Source organism: Vanessa cardui, chromosome 19, assembly GCF_905220365.1.
Source record: "Vanessa cardui chromosome 19, ilVanCard2.1, whole genome shotgun sequence".
Taxonomy (NCBI): domain Eukaryota; kingdom Metazoa; phylum Arthropoda; class Insecta; order Lepidoptera; family Nymphalidae; genus Vanessa; species Vanessa cardui.
The window spans coordinates 8,043,197-8,059,076 of NC_061141.1; the positions used below are offsets into that span (position 1 = coordinate 8,043,197).

Sequence of the window (15,880 nt, forward strand, 5' to 3'; positions counted from 1 at the left end):
ATATAATATAATCTATATTATTTATATTAATATTATAAATGTGAAAGTAGCTCTATCTGTCTCTATCTGTCGCCCTTTCACGACCAAACCCCTGAACATAAATTGATGAAATTTGGTATGAAGCAAACTTGACCTCCAAGAAAGGTCATAGGCTACTATCTTTGCCTGACACTTTTCAACCAACACCCTAAAACGCAAGCAAATCCGCGGGCGAGTACTAGTTGTATAAAAGCGAGGTGACCGCGTTGGTAGCTCGCGCGCCGTCATGTCGAGCGTGAAGCGGTTTTTGCGCTAATGCGATGGTATGATATGTTTTCATTGTTTGTGTAATTACACGCCGCTAACGTTTCCTTATGCCGCCGCGTCTTCGAAGGGCCGGTAATTGTATAAAATTGTATTGTGCGTCGCGAAAGTTGTACACGTATTGTTAATTTTATACATGATATACGATGCGTTGAACGTTGCTTGTTGATTTTTTTTTATATGCGTTTGTAATTGCACGTAATGTTGTTGGTAATTTAGTTATTTATTATATAAAGATAAGGTAGCTTGATAATAAAACAGTACGTTGCTTTGGACGCTTGTGTAGAAGACATAAATTCCCCGTACCAAGTTTTTGTATAACTATTAACTGTCAGTTATCTCCTCAAGCTTGCAAGCTTCAACTGATTTAGATGAAATTTGGTTTGGAAATAGTTAAGTCCCCTCCAAGGACATAGATTAGTTTGTATCGCGAAAATCATCCCTTACGGAAGTGAAGAGGGCGTGAAAGTTTGTATGGGCGATCAATCAATGTATGGGTTTAAATGCTGGCTGAAGTTTTGTGTGTTATAAAGTTTTACGAATTTCGCTTCGGTAAAGCCGCGTCTTCGACTGCTAGTACTAGCTGTGCCCGCGACTTAATGCGCGTTTGAGTTTAATTGAAATTTTATACATAATTCTAAATTAAAACTAGCCTAAGTTACTCCTTAGTAGACCAGCTCTGCGTCAGTGAAATTAAAAATTAAATTTAAAATCGGCCCAGCTATTTTCGAGATTAATCGGAACAAACCGACAGACTGACAACATTTATAACAAAATACATATACATTTAGTAAAAAATAGTTATTTTAATATTACAAAAAGACTCTCCAATTTTATTATATGCATAGATTACAATTAGCTGAGTACGCTTCGATCTCAAAGTAAAGTAACATTTTAAGGATCATTATCGGTTGCTCGGAAGTGGCTCGGCTGTACGATATGTGCCTGTAGTAACTACAGTAACTACAGGCACAAGGGACATAACATCTTAGTTCCCAAGGTTGGTGGCACATTGACGACGTAAGGAATTGTTAATATTTCTTACAGCGTCATTGTCTATGGGTGATGGTGACCACTTACCACCGGGTGGCCCATATGCTCGTCCGCCAACATATACCATAAAAAAAAGATATGGATGCTCACATTGTAACACGCGTAACACAACCTGAGTTCAAATGCCATACGACAACTTAAAGCAGTTACAATATCTATCAGATTCCCTTCTGCCTATAACAACTATGTACGTGTGATCTCAAGCAACAAGTTCAAAGTTGTTTTATGAGTCGGGGCAATAATTACTGGACCTAAGTACAAATCCCAAGGTTGTTTATTTAAAGTAAAGTAAAGTAACAGCCTGTACATTTCCCACTGCTGAGATAAGGCCTCCTCTTCCGTTAAGGAGAGGGTTCGGAATATATTCCTCCATCAGGAGTAACACAGAAATAATATAATTTATGTGTTTTTAGAAGGACGAATATTAATTAATTAACCGCTTGTACATACTGCATCAGTAGTGCGTTGACTATTATTGTATGTTATTATTATCTGGGATGGCCCAGTGGTTTGAACGAGTGCATCTTAACCGATGTTTTCGGGTTCAAATGTCTCTAATTTCACCGAAATTCTGCCACATGAGCATTCCACGAACCCGCATTAGAAAAGCGTGGTGGAATATGTTCCAAACCCTCACCTTAATGGGAGAGAAGGCCTTAGCATAGCAGTGAGAAATTTACAGCTGTTACTGTAATTGTTACTGTATTTTATTAAATAAATTTCATCGTATATGTTTCCGTCCTTGTCTCTTCAAATGACAGCTCGTAAAATCCGCGCGTGTTTCACGAACATCGCCCGCTTATACGAAGTTCATACATACTATGGACATTTAGCATTCTCGCAACGGTACAGCGAGACATCTTAATACATCAATCTGTTTATTCCTAGAAAAAATACGCTCACATTCGTATGTAGATAACTCGTTTCGTGATATTTTCCCTTACGAATGTGTCTCGTTTTTATTATAATTCGCGTTATGAATTATATTATGGAGTTGGTTTTTTTATTCGAATTTAGAACATGTTTGATGTATGTTGATCTGAAAGTTATTTATGAGTAGTTGTCGCCCGCGGCTTCGCTTGCCTTTTAGGGGTTGGTTATCATATGTTAGGCAAGAAAGTAGCCTATGTCCTTTCTTAAAATTCAAGTTTGCTTAACACGGAATTTCATTTTATTTGGTTCAGCGATTTGGTCGTGAAAGAGCGACAGACAAACAGATAGATAGAGTTACTTACACATTTATAATATTAGTATCAATTCAACTGACTTATAACAGAAACGAAATGTATTTAAAGCTGATTTTACCACTGAAGATCTATTTGTCAATTTCTGCTATTATTATTATTATTGGTAATGTATGCAAGTACGGAATAAATAAAGCTATATTATTTATTATTATTATTATGTCAGACTGCTTAGAAAATCTTTACGCAATTGATAGCCCAAATCGTAAGTAAGATAATACATATTAATATCACGCAACGAACGACTTATGAGGAACATTTCATGCAGGTAAAATCGCGTATTGTAACTTGTCTTATATTAAAACTACTCGTATGTTCTAGTTGGACTATATTGTCCTTAAACACACAATGTTGACGCTATCGAATATTGAAAACAATATTAAAATATTGTGCCTCTTCAAGCATACAACGATCAAACGTATGTTGAATTTAAAAAAGGTCCTAAGTCCTAAGTCTGCACGGCTGAGATTATGTTCACAAATATTTCTGTCTGTACAACATTAATTTGGACTTAAATACAATTTTGTTATTTCTCATGATAACCGTTATACTTTTTTGTTGAATAAATAAATTATCAACTATTAATTAGAATCATATAATTACATAAGTTTAATTTTGAAAACAAATTATAAATGTTTCAAGCGCAATGCCACACCGACCTAGGGTCGGAGACCTATTGTAGGGCGGCTAGGTCGTTGCTACCTACGCTTCTGTACGTCTCGATAATAGAATTTGTCCAAATAAAGGTATTCAAACCCTAGGCATATTGATATTTTGATTACTTTCTTATTGATGGATTTCTTTGAGGCTTCGATGGTTCAATAACATGGGTTGAGCGTACAGTTAAATTGGAATAGGTTGTCACACTCAAAGGTTGCGGACTCTCTTGACTCCTTGTATATTTTAACATCATATTATAATTATACTCAGATACTTTACTATAATAAATGTAGAGAAATACCGTCTGTAAAATATCAAAGAAAAATATTTTTATCGTCTGTATTTTACTTCTCTGAAGATAGTTTTCTAGATACAACGTATCAATAGAGTTACATGTAAATGAATGTGTTCTCATATTTATAAATAAAAAATATTTGTATCTTGATACAATCTATTTTATACGGTATAAAAAGAACACAAACAACCAAATTTACTTGCCTTAGTGTACTAATAAGAATGTAATTTTGAACGAGTCGTTTTAGTCAGGAAAGTTAAGATTAAGGGAGTGCCTTCTACTAAAATTTCGTAAAAGCTTTTCATAGCGCGCCTCTGCTAACGAATGTATGTCCTCCTAATTTTAAGCCTCTATTTCCTAACAGCATAAGCTGTATGATAATAGCCCGTTAGTTAGACTATTATATTTTATATGTATGATTAATTGTCTAATAAGTACCACCAAGGGTTTGTTCATAAAAAATATAGTAATTCGTATTAAAGTATGATTGAGTTAATTTGTCTACAATGTCGAGTCGTGCCACCGTAAAGTTCATAGCCCTATTGAAAGTTGCGGGCTATCGGCCGGGAACCGAACTCGGTGTATGTTTACGTTTGTGCTCAGAACGCCTAAACAAACACTCGGCCCTTTCTCATACACGAGTGCTGAATTATACGCGCCACTCTGTAATTTATGACGTTAACAATTAGATTTATATTTGCCTGTGACTTATGTTTTAATGGCTTTTACGAACCTTTCTAGCCGTGGAAACGTTTAAGAGGTTTAGATTTTAAACTGAGATAAGACGTCGACCGGACCAAATGTGTTTTAATAATGCACACATTCTCAGACAATTGTTTGTAAGGGTTTTTGTATTAACACTCAATATTACTTACAATTTCTAGGCATACAATTAAAACAGCAATTTTTTTATATACATGCATGAAAATTGTACTATTTTAAATTTAATGAGTTGGTTGTCACGTGTTAGTCAAAAAAGTAGCGTCTGTCCTTTCTTGGAATTCAAGTTTGTTTCATACTAAATTTCATCAAATTCGATTCAGTGGTTAGGTCGTGAAAGAACGACAAACACACAGAGTTACCTTCATATTTATAATATTATTTATAGGCAGTGCAGTTGACTTTTGCACTGAGAGATAGTTCACGAGACACAATGACCAAGTAATTATTATGACGTCTATATTCATATACCATCCGAGAAAGCGTTGAGTGCTAAGTAATAAAGTTCAGAAACACAAAAACACATGAGAACCAATAAGAATACAGCAAAATGACATCATTAACATATCCGCCAATCAACGTTTTTCCTCATTTTAGATCCGTAACTAAAATTACATAAATATAAATTGTGTGTACTGTATGTGGAGCGATTAATTGTACCATTTGTACCAGAAGTAAAATGTTATTTAATGTTGTTTCGTTAGAAACGTTTAATTCGACTTGCGATAAAGTAAACTAAAAAACTACTTTACCTACTAATTTTTATATGCACTTTTGTTTTATTCTTTTTATTTAAAGTTATCGTTATAGTTAGAGAAGTAATGTTCGTTTTTTCTTCTTTCCAGGCTTAGACAACCGGATATCAAACTCAAGGAGTTCTGTGTCACCGTAAGTAGAACAGTTATCTTTTAATTCAAATTTCTATATTTAACATTCACATTAAATACTGTGTGCTTAAACATCTGTAACGATAGAAGTGGCTTATTTAAGCGTTTAAATAAAAGACAGCTCTTAAGAAGCTTACTTAATTACAGCGCGGGCTGGTAAATACGCATGTAGCAGATATTTTTCCTTATATTCATGATTCCTCACGGTGTTTTTCTTCACATTGGTGAACAAATAAAGGACCTGAAAAGATTTGCTTGCCTGTGTGTAAATCCTTTCCGTATTCTTCGTGGGTTTTATGATTGTCGTGTCGATGGGTTAGTAAGCCATTGTAACTACAGGCACAAGAGACATAACATCGTTTCCAAGGTCGGTGGCGTATTGGCGATGTAAGGGATGGTTACTATTTGTTATAGTGCCAATCACCATTGCCATTGTCCATCATGTTTTATTAATTGTTATAACCGCGTCCATAAATCGATCACGTAAAACCCCTAATATTTCTACGGCAGAGGAAAATTTAACCACAAGGAAAAGCATTCTTATGAAGTCAAGTAAACCTACCATTTTTGGCAATTTTTTTCCTGTATGGAAAAGATTTATTAAAATTTTATGGGTCAAACGAGAGCACAATGTCACGCTGCGCCAATCCCAACAAAATGGGTTAAAGACGAGCCACCAATCAAAACGATCATTAAAGTCTAACATTCCAATTTATTTATGAAGTGAAACAATACAATATTTAAAACATAAGCTTACTGAAATATAGTTCCACGAAAGCAATATTTATGTAACATAATATTATGACATTCCACGCAACAGACAGTCAATTCCCATTTATTTATAGAAGAAATTAGGCAAAAGAACTTTGAGTAACGTTGATTGATAATATTTAATTTGACATTTGACTTTGATTTATGAATAAATGAAGCGTATATTATATTTTTGGATTGTGTACGTTGCTTCTTGTCTGATGAAGATATGATACACGAATATTCACCTATCATTGGAGCAGCGTGATGATTCAAGCTCTGATAGCTTCTTCTCAAAGAGCGGAAATTGTGTAGTAAGGCATTTACACTTAGTTTCTACTTTTTATAAATTCAAAGGCCTTGCGACACCCACGGTGTTGTGTGAAGGGTCTTTATAATACTCTGCAAGAATAATGTTTGGACTCTATACGTAATTTATTTTACAGTAACGTGGTGAACAAAGACCTTGGTCTGTCAGAGAGTGACGACGAGGTCGCCGCCACTACCACCAGACTAGAACCGTGAGTAAAAATTTATTTGATACCTTATATAAAGAAAAGTAAACAAAACAAAATTCAACTAAGTTCTTATCAATATACAACACGCAACAATATTCTGTATTTGATTAAACTTATTTTAAAAAAAACAAGACTACTTAAACAAAAACGAAATACAACTCACTGATTATATATAGAATATTACGAAATTTGGCAGGTAGACATCTGCTAAGAATGAATTTTACGAAACTGTACCCCCTAAGGGGGTAAAACTGTTAAAGATGGGATAGTTGTTTGTCATAGCTGCATACCTAGTATACATAACTAGTCATGACCACCACTTACCGTTATTTTACATTTAGTGATGTTATGTAAATAAAAAAAAAATGCTTTGCTGTCTTATTTTTCTCTCTAAATAGGCTATCTAAGCCACGAAGTTCTACTTGAATCGGATTGTTAAATCTTAAGATTAGGTCGTTCAAATATCAATACAACTTCTTTAGCCTTATAATATACGTAAAGGTCAAGCTTTTTCCTTGTACTTTGTATCTAAAAAACAAAACACTACTTTATATATGTGTGTGTGTTTTGCCTAAATAAAGAGTGTGGTGAAGGGCGTGAACGGTCGATGATACCGGTGCTGTACATAGATAAACGTAAGAACGTTGTAAAACAGTGATATGACGTAGTCGATTACATAATATTATATATACAATAGTCTTATCATACATTTCAACGTAACTCTTTGAGAAATTCTATTGATATTTTTATTTCAACAAAAATCAAATCAGTTTTTATTTAAGCTGACACTAATTCGTCATACAGTATATTTAATATGACAATATTAATATAAGCATATAACATAACAATATTTATCATACAAGGAAATCATACGTGGAATAGTTAGTAAGCTATATTACCTACGGTTTTTATCGCAACATTTACTGTACAATAACCATAAGATGTAACATAGTTCTCTATAAAGATTGGGTCCATAAATGTTAGAACTTTTTTAATTCCGTAGTGTAATATTTAACCAGGCAAACGACCGAAGTTATACTATACTAACGTCGGAAAAAAAAACTACATAGCTCAAACAGTTTGTCTCTCCTTTGTTTACGGTCTTGACTAACTCAATTGCAATCGCCGCGCTCGAACTATTTCATGTTATATTGTAACCAATACCTTGTTTATATTGTTCAATCGTACGTGAGATGAAACGACAATGTTACAGAATAAGGTAAAAATTGTACCTTCCGTTCTATAATTAAATCTCTTTGGTGGTAGGGCTTGGATAATACCGTCTAATTAAGTACCTCATGACATGTATTTTTTTGTTTCAATTTGAAGGTAAGTGAGCTAGGTACAAGGGACATATCTTAGTTACAAAGTTTCCTGGCGCATTGGCGTTGTGAGCAATAGTTTATATTTCTAACATCGAGGGGCGATGGTCAGCACTTAAGGTGTTGATAACTTATTTCGTTGATTGGTTTTAAATTTTTTACAATGACTGATCACGCTCTGAACGTATATGCTGATGAAATTGATAGAAATTTAACACAAACTAAACCTCAGTCGATTTTTACGACACCCACGCGTCAAGATTGGTTTGGATCAGCCTACGCCCCACCTATCAGGGCTAATGTGTATGATATAATTGTGTTTTTTATTATTACAGTATCCTATCGCCGATTGGCTCGGGTGGTAGTCCTAGTTCAGGCAGCGAATCTTCCCCCTCCGACTCGGAGTCCGAGTCCTCCTCCGCGGAGTCCAGTAGCGGTGCGGCACCTCCCCCCGCGCCCGCACCGCCCCCCGCGCAGCGACCCTCGTGGAGTCTCTCGAACTTCGCCCCCCCGGCCGCACACCCGCCTGACCACGCGGACCTTAGCAATGTCCTGGCGGAAGCGAAGGGAAAGCCGGTAAGTTTTTGAAGTGAAATAGTACATCAACTTTTTTTTATTCTAGAATAAGAGTTCTTCTCAAAGTTTTCGAATACATTGAAGTAAAGAATGAAAAGCTACAAACTTACCTATAAGACTGGCAGTTTTTGTTCAGAGCGGCATTATTAAAAGGGAAAACAATCGCGGAGGATACATTATAAGTGGTAGTATGAGTAAAGAGTCATATATCCGGACCTGAAGATCTCAAACCGAGTAAGCTAGCCACTGCTAATCACCAACTTCAAATAAAAATATGTATATATAATGGACTTTAAAATGTACACATCGTTTTTATGATTATTATCGGCATGAATATCAAATTGGTAATAAAACTCCTTGGAACAATTCACACATCGTATTTATAAAACGAAATATAACGCAAAATAAACGAAAGTAATACAATATTATAAATATTTCGCGTTGACATTTTTACACGAGGACGAATGAGATACATTAGTTTTTATCTACACATTGATAGCTCGGCTAGAGTCCACTGCGAATCTTTCCCAGGTGTTGTGTTACGAGAGATAAAAACTTCTCCGTACATGGGCACTGATTCAGCACTGCACGCTGCGTTTTATATTAAGCTTTATTGTGATCTAGCCACAGGAGTAAGAACATTATTGTTTCGTTCAAAACATTGTCTATAAAATAATAGTGCATTAACATTCAAAATTGGATTAATTAAACGAAATGGATGATAATCTATTTCAATTACTTATTAAATTAATGCACAGCATCATAAATCGCCATGAAAGAAATATACAGCAGAAGTGGATCGATTTGGCCGTTTTGAAGTGTAATTTGAGAAGGGGTTTGATTAATTTCGAAAGCAATTTAAACGATATCCCGCCTGATGATAAAGTTAAAGTGTTAGATAATTATTATAAGCTGAAAGACATGCTGTGGAAGGCAGTTGGAGCCCTGCATGGGAATATATCGGAAATGTCGATCGGGGTATATCCATCTATAAGACTACATATGAGATTTCAATGTTATTCCAAGTCGGGGTACAGATTACGAACTGTGTGAATTAATGTATTTAATTTGTCATTACAGAGTCCTATCTCGGAGTTGTCAGACTCAGAGGCGTCTTCGCCATCCCCTGGCACCAGGAGACGAAGGTCCCTGGCTAACCGTATTTCTACTGCGTCGAGTGACGACGAGGCTCCCAGACCGAATCCAGTATGTATATATTTAATATCATCTATGTTTTTTGTCGTTAATTATTTTCGTAAATTCTTTCTTTAAATTGTACCAAATTTTTCTTTGCGTCGAATCAGATTTTCAAATATCTGTCTTATTGCAAATAACATCCTACACTGTATAAATATCTAGAGATTTATTGCTAATAGAATAACCGAAATACCTAATTTAATATAGATTTTACTTAATGGTCTATTGATATTTATGTATATTTTTTGTTTCTGCAGGTTCGTACACAAACTTCCCCAAATATTTCCGCGGCAATCGCTAACGGGTCGCAGAGCTCCGGCGTGAAGCGGGGTAGGCCTCCTAAACTTCGCAATTCGGAGGAGCGGCCCGCTAAAAAGAAGCGTGGCCGGCCTCCCAAGACGCGACCCCCTTCCCCCGCGCCTGACAGTGAACCAGAACCCGAGCCACCACAACCACATCCACACCCTCTGCAAGATACCAAAACTCACATCTTCCGCAAGGTAAAGTAATTTACTATAGTTTGTTCGCGTTAAGAATGCAGTGAGTTGTCATTGTTTACCGGCCTGACTCCGCCCCCTTTGACCAATCAAATCTTTTCAAATTACAAAGTCAAGTTCACATTTATTTAATTATTAACTGATATTTTTATTTTTATAATTTAAATTTTGTTTATTTATATATTTATATATAATTTATTCAAGCTGTACACGTAATAATTAATGTAACCTATAGCTACTAGATGACGTTATGTCAAAATATGTATTTCTACATCGCGATGGCAAGATTCGCAAACGATTGTATATACCTAGTGGTAAGAATTTTGTTGATTAAACACCCGATTCGATTTTTACTTTAATGTGTATTTTTAAATTCATTATACTTAGTCTATAAAACTTAGTCTATAAATTATGCATACACCTTCACCCTGCTGTTAAAAAAGATTTGATTGGTCAGGGGGCGGAGTAAAGCCGGTAAACAATGACAACTCACTGCATTCTTAACGCGAACAAACTATAATATCTCTAAGCATAGAAATTTAAATTAAAGTTCTGCAAGCACTAGATACATATATCCCGTTGAAATGACTAAGTAGTAAAATGTTTCTCTTCAGGTTTTTACTCCAAAAAAGGGAGACGAGTGCGGGGGTAAAGGAGGCAAAGGCGGCAAAGGAAAGGGAGGGAAGGGTAAAGGTCAAGTGACAATTATCGAGTCCGGTGCCGACGATGACGACAGAAGGCACAGGGACCGCTCGGCTGAACGAAGAAACGAGGAGGCGATCGCCCGAGTGTCACCTCCTCAGGAACCAGAAACCTTAACGAGGAAACGAGAGGCCGAACGAGTGGCTCACGAGAGGATACAGGAAAGAGTCTCGATCGAAAGGCCCGACCATCGCCGCCCCGACGACAGAATATCAGACCGAACCACAGAACGAACGTCGAACGACCGGATACCTGACCGAACGGATCGGTTACCCGAGAGACGTTCAAGCGATCGGCTTCCCCCTGACCGATTATCCACGGATCGGTTGCAAGAAAGACTATCCACCGACCGACTATCTGAACGGTCAGATCGGTTGTCGGATCGTTCCTCTCTCTCGACTAGCGATAGATTATCTTCAGACAGGAAATCAAACGATCGACTATCGGCTGACAAAATGCTGATCGATCGAATACCTATAGAAAAAATGTCCATCGATCGGTTGTCCGGAGACAAGTTATCGATCGAGCGGATACCAAACGATAAAATGGATCGGTTGACAAATCAAATGTCGCACGATCGGTTATCGAATGAAAAGGTTTCTCACGAGCGGTTATCGAGTGACAAACTCTCGCACGAGCGGTTATCTAGTGACAAGCTATCGCACGATCGTCTGTCGAGTGAGAAATTATCACATGAGCGACTATCGAGCGACAAATTGACGATAGATCGCCTTTCCGGGGAGAAGTTACCGCTGGAGAGGGTGGAAAGAATTGCGCCCGACCGATACGTTCGCGCCGAGGCAGATGTTGGCTTCGTTCCGAATTCGTTGACGAACGGTAAGCGATTACATAAGTCTTATTCTCACTCTCTATCTCTTTATTACTTGTAAAGTTACATGTATACTTTTTTACGATCCCAAATGTTGTATTAATGAGTTACATAAGAAAAATTCAGCTCCCATATCTTATCATATCCGAGTATAGGTGAGAATTACGACGGTAAAATTTATTGCCTCGCTTTTTTTAGAGGCTAACTAAAAATCAAAATCAAAAATCAAAATAAACTTTATTCAAGTAGGCTCTTATAAGCACTTTTGAATCGTCATTTTTACAATTAAGTGAAGCTACCACCGGTTCGGAAAGTAGATTCTACCGAGAAGAACCGGCAAGAAACTCAGTAGTTACTCCTTTTTAACATTTAAAAAAATACAACGTCATGTTAATTGAATACAATTATTTCAATTAATGTATAATAATGTAAAGATCGCAAATTCCTATTTCTGGGTAAAGTAAAAGCGGATTAGCTTTCTGTCGAGAAATTCCAAATACCGCCCTAGCCTCCTCGTATAGTGTAAAAGCGGACTAGTTTTCTGTCGAGTAATTCCAAATACCGCCCTAGCATCCTCGTATAATGTAAGAAATACCGCCCAGCCTCGTATAGTGAATAATGTAAGCAATGTCGGCAGCAGGCGAGCGCGTCTCCCGCGGGCGCTCCATGTGCGTGGTGAGCATCCCTCTAAGCCGCCTGCGTGCCGAGATAGTGCGCGCGCTGCAGCGCCCGCCACGCCGCGCCGCGCCGCCCACGCCCACGCCGCCCACGCCGCCCGCCGACCACGTGAGTCACGCTCCCACTCTATACTCATGCTATAAATAACTGGTGTCTGTGCTCTTTCATGACCAAGCCACTAAACCAAATGAATGAATCAAGCTTACACTCCAAGGAAATATAGGTTACTTTATATCTAACACCTGATGACCTCTACCATTTGTTACCATACCTTACGCTTACCATAAGTTTTCTATGTTGTCCTGGGTCTGGGTGTTTGTGGTACCGTCGTTACTTCTGATTTCCATAACACAAGTGATTCAGCTACTAACATTGGGATCAGAGTAATGTATGTGATGTTGTCTCATATTATATATTATTATTATTATATTATTTATATTTATTTATTTAGTAAAACTGCTGAAACTAAACTGTTTCAACTTATTTTGTCAGGAAGCCGAACGTATTTTAATTTTCGTGTAAAGTTATGGAAATATAGATTCGACCTTGTATATGTCCCTTACATCATTAACAAAATCTCCGAGGGAATGCCATTTCAGTTGGATCGGTTTCATTGGACGATTGTGTGATTAATGTAAAATGTAACGGCACTAATCAAACGTTCGCTGCGCTGCAGACGCTGGAAACAAGCGGCGGCAGTCTAGCGAGCCTCGGCGGGTTGGAGCGCTCGGAGCGCTGCGCGGGTCGCACTCCCATCTACTACTCGTACTTCGAGCGCCTGCCGGCCGACGCGCTCTCCGACGAGGAGCGAGACCACAAGTGAGTCTTCTTTTTTATGGTATAGGTTGGCCATCGCCATCGATAGACAATGACGCTGTAAGAAATATAACTATTCCTTACATCGTCAATGTGCCACCAACCTTGGGAACTAAGATGTTATGTCCCTTGTGTCTGTAGTTACACGGGCTCACTCGCCCTTCAGACCGGAACACAACAAGACTTGGCGGTAGAATAATTGATTAGTGGGTGGTACCTACCCAGACGAGCTTGCTCATAGCCCTACCACCAAGTTCATCATAGTCATAGATTGCCCCAAGTACATATTTGGAGAAGCCGTTATGAATAACATTATTCAATCTTTCTTTTTATATTCTCTTGAGTCACGAAGCTCTCTGCTTCCTCGTACCCGATGCTAACAGCCATATCGTGAAACACTTGCAGTGTGTTTAGTCTGTTTGATATAAATTGGGTACCTAAATAGAAGGGTGATCTTCTGGGTTAGTCGTGATGAGGTATGGTCAGTCGGTAGTAACGCGTGCGTGCGCAGGCAGTTTTGCCACCTGCTAGATGTTCACGCATAAATATCCCTATGACTAATGAAAATGTCGAGAAAGCTGGAGTAGCCCAAAATCGTCAAAATAAAATCTCATGTAGCCCATTTGGGCGACAAGACGATTTTTCATATTTTTATATCGCCGTTTCGTCGGTACCTCGCCGACCAAATGGCGATAAATCGCCCAATCTGGCAACCCTGATTCAGAGTCGGCTATTATGTACTAATGAAAGAGGTGAAGGTCGTGACCTTCTTCATAACTTATGCTTTAACGACATACTATAAACTCTTGACTTATTTAGACTCTGTGTAATATAAACCAAATTCAAAAGGTAATTATTAAATTAAAGAAAAAAGCTTCTAATACTTATTTTAATAATTATATTACATTGTGTGTGTTGCGCAGGTACTACCTGGGCGAGGCCAAGCGGCTGCGCACGGCGGCTGAGCGCGAACAGGAGCCGCTGGCGCGCGTGATGCTGTACCTGGAGTCCGTGCTCTGCTTCGTGCTCACGGGCCGCGTCCTGGAGCTGGAGTTGGACACGAAGCGCGCCTTCACCATCTACCGCGAGACGATCGAGTACATCAAGTCGATACACTCAATGCCGCAGCGGTTCCGCGCCTCGCCGCACTCTACCTTCAGCAAGCTGGACATCCTCAGGTACGAGCCGCTGTGGTTATATCAACTGGTTTTTGAAACTGTGACGTCACAATTTTGTGACATTGAGTCGTTTTGGCTTGGCCCTCCAAATGGCTAAAGCCTACAAAATTAGTGAGAGCGTATTTCAACTCACTGTCAAAACTGATAAAGACTTTTTGACACAATTTTGTGACATTGTGTCGTTTTAAGTTACCTTGCTTTCTTCCCCCCCCCCCCCCTCAAATGATAAAGACTCCACAATTTTGTGACATTGTGTCATTTTAAGTTACCTTGCTTTCTTCCCCCCCCCCAAATGGCTGATGCCTACAAAATCAGTGGGAGTGGTTAATCCCCTCCCTCAAATGGCGAATGCCTCGAAAATTAGTGAGCGGTTAATTGATAATCGATTTAATTTCAGTCTCCGAGTTCAAGCGCTGCTGTACCTACGAATGTTCAAAATGTACAACCGGGAAGTGAGGGAGTACAACAAAATCGTCCAGGAATATCAGCAGAAGGTTTGTTGCTAAAATTGTTTCATTAAAAAAACATGAACTAACCTTAACACCTTAAACGAATTGTAATTCTATAAGACATGTTGTTTTTTTTTGTCCATAAAATCCTTTTATCAGCTAATCGGTGGTGGAACTAATCGAAAAATTTTACCACGACCTACGATCATAGCGTCAACAGTCCTTGTCGTTCCAGCCGGCTTGCGCAGAAGCGGTATCGGCGGCGTCGGCCATGTCGGCGTCTTCGGCGAGGTCGGCCTCCCCGATGTCACCGTCGCCGTCCCCCGCCGGTTCCGTGGGTTCCGGCTCCGGCTCCGGCTCGTCCGGCTACTGTTCCCTGGCGCACGCCGTGCCTGCCGGTTCCGGCTCCGGCTCCGGCACCGGCTACTGCCCCATGGCGCACGCCGTCCCTGCGCACGCGCACCACGCGTTACTGCAACTCACCAAATACTACACGTTCCTGTACGTCGCGCACGACCTGTGGGAGCAAGCCGACAGCCTGTGCCGGCTAAGACCCAATCAAGGTATATGACGGTCCCAATTGCACATTCCAAATTTTATATTTATGAATGACCCTATGATATAAAGTAAAGTAAAGTAAAGTAACAGCCTGTACATTTCCCACTGCTGAGATAAGGCCTCCTCTTCCATTAAGGAGAGGGTTTGGAACATATTCCACCACGCTGTTCCAATGCGGGGTGGAATGCACATGTGGCAGAATATCGATGAAATTAGACACATGCAGGTTTCCTCACGATGTTTTCCTTCACCGCCGAGCACGAGATGAATTATAAACACAATTAAGCACATATATATAGTGGTGCTTGCCTGGGTTTGCACCCGCAATCATCGGTTAAGATGCACGCGTTCTAACCACTGGGCCATCTCAGCTCACTGGGCCATCTCAGCTCACCCTATGATATGTACATTTCATATGAGGATTTGATACCTATCCCATATAACAAATATCCAATAAAACTTTAGGCGTGGCCAAGTATAGAAACCAAAATAAAATTTGATACACTGCCGGCTGTTATACGTCCGATAGCCTTGAAGTATTATCATTTAAGGCGTGGCCAAGTACAGAAACCAAAATCAATATAAGGCTGGTATACGTCCGATAGCCTTGAAGTCGTACCATGGAAACCTCCAGTGCCCCTTTTGCTA

The 15,880-nt window shown here is 38.9% G+C and overlaps 1 protein-coding gene across 5 annotated transcripts in view; it reads left to right on the forward strand.

The window, feature by feature from the left end:
- Positions 1–15,880, forward strand: part of LOC124537774 (AF4/FMR2 family member 1) — a 221,339-nt gene that overhangs the window by 204,616 nt on the left and 843 nt on the right. For 3 of the 5 annotated variants that reach the window (XM_047114667.1, XM_047114666.1, XM_047114663.1), the window contains 11 exons: positions 5,121–5,163; positions 6,359–6,433; positions 8,088–8,328; positions 9,409–9,534; positions 9,783–10,025; positions 10,637–11,561; positions 12,191–12,339; positions 12,908–13,050; positions 13,971–14,225; positions 14,623–14,719; positions 14,895–15,237. In XM_047114667.1, the coding sequence (XP_046970623.1) occupies positions 5,121–5,163; positions 6,359–6,433; positions 8,088–8,328; positions 9,409–9,534; positions 9,783–10,025; positions 10,637–11,561; positions 12,191–12,339; positions 12,908–13,050; positions 13,971–14,225; positions 14,623–14,719; positions 14,895–15,237 (2,640 nt within the window). The remainder of the gene's footprint in view (positions 1–5,120; positions 5,164–6,358; positions 6,434–8,087; positions 8,329–9,408; positions 9,535–9,782; positions 10,026–10,636; positions 11,562–12,190; positions 12,340–12,907; positions 13,051–13,970; positions 14,226–14,622; positions 14,720–14,894; positions 15,238–15,880) is intronic. The other 2 variants (XM_047114664.1, XM_047114665.1) reach the window with 2 other exon arrangements.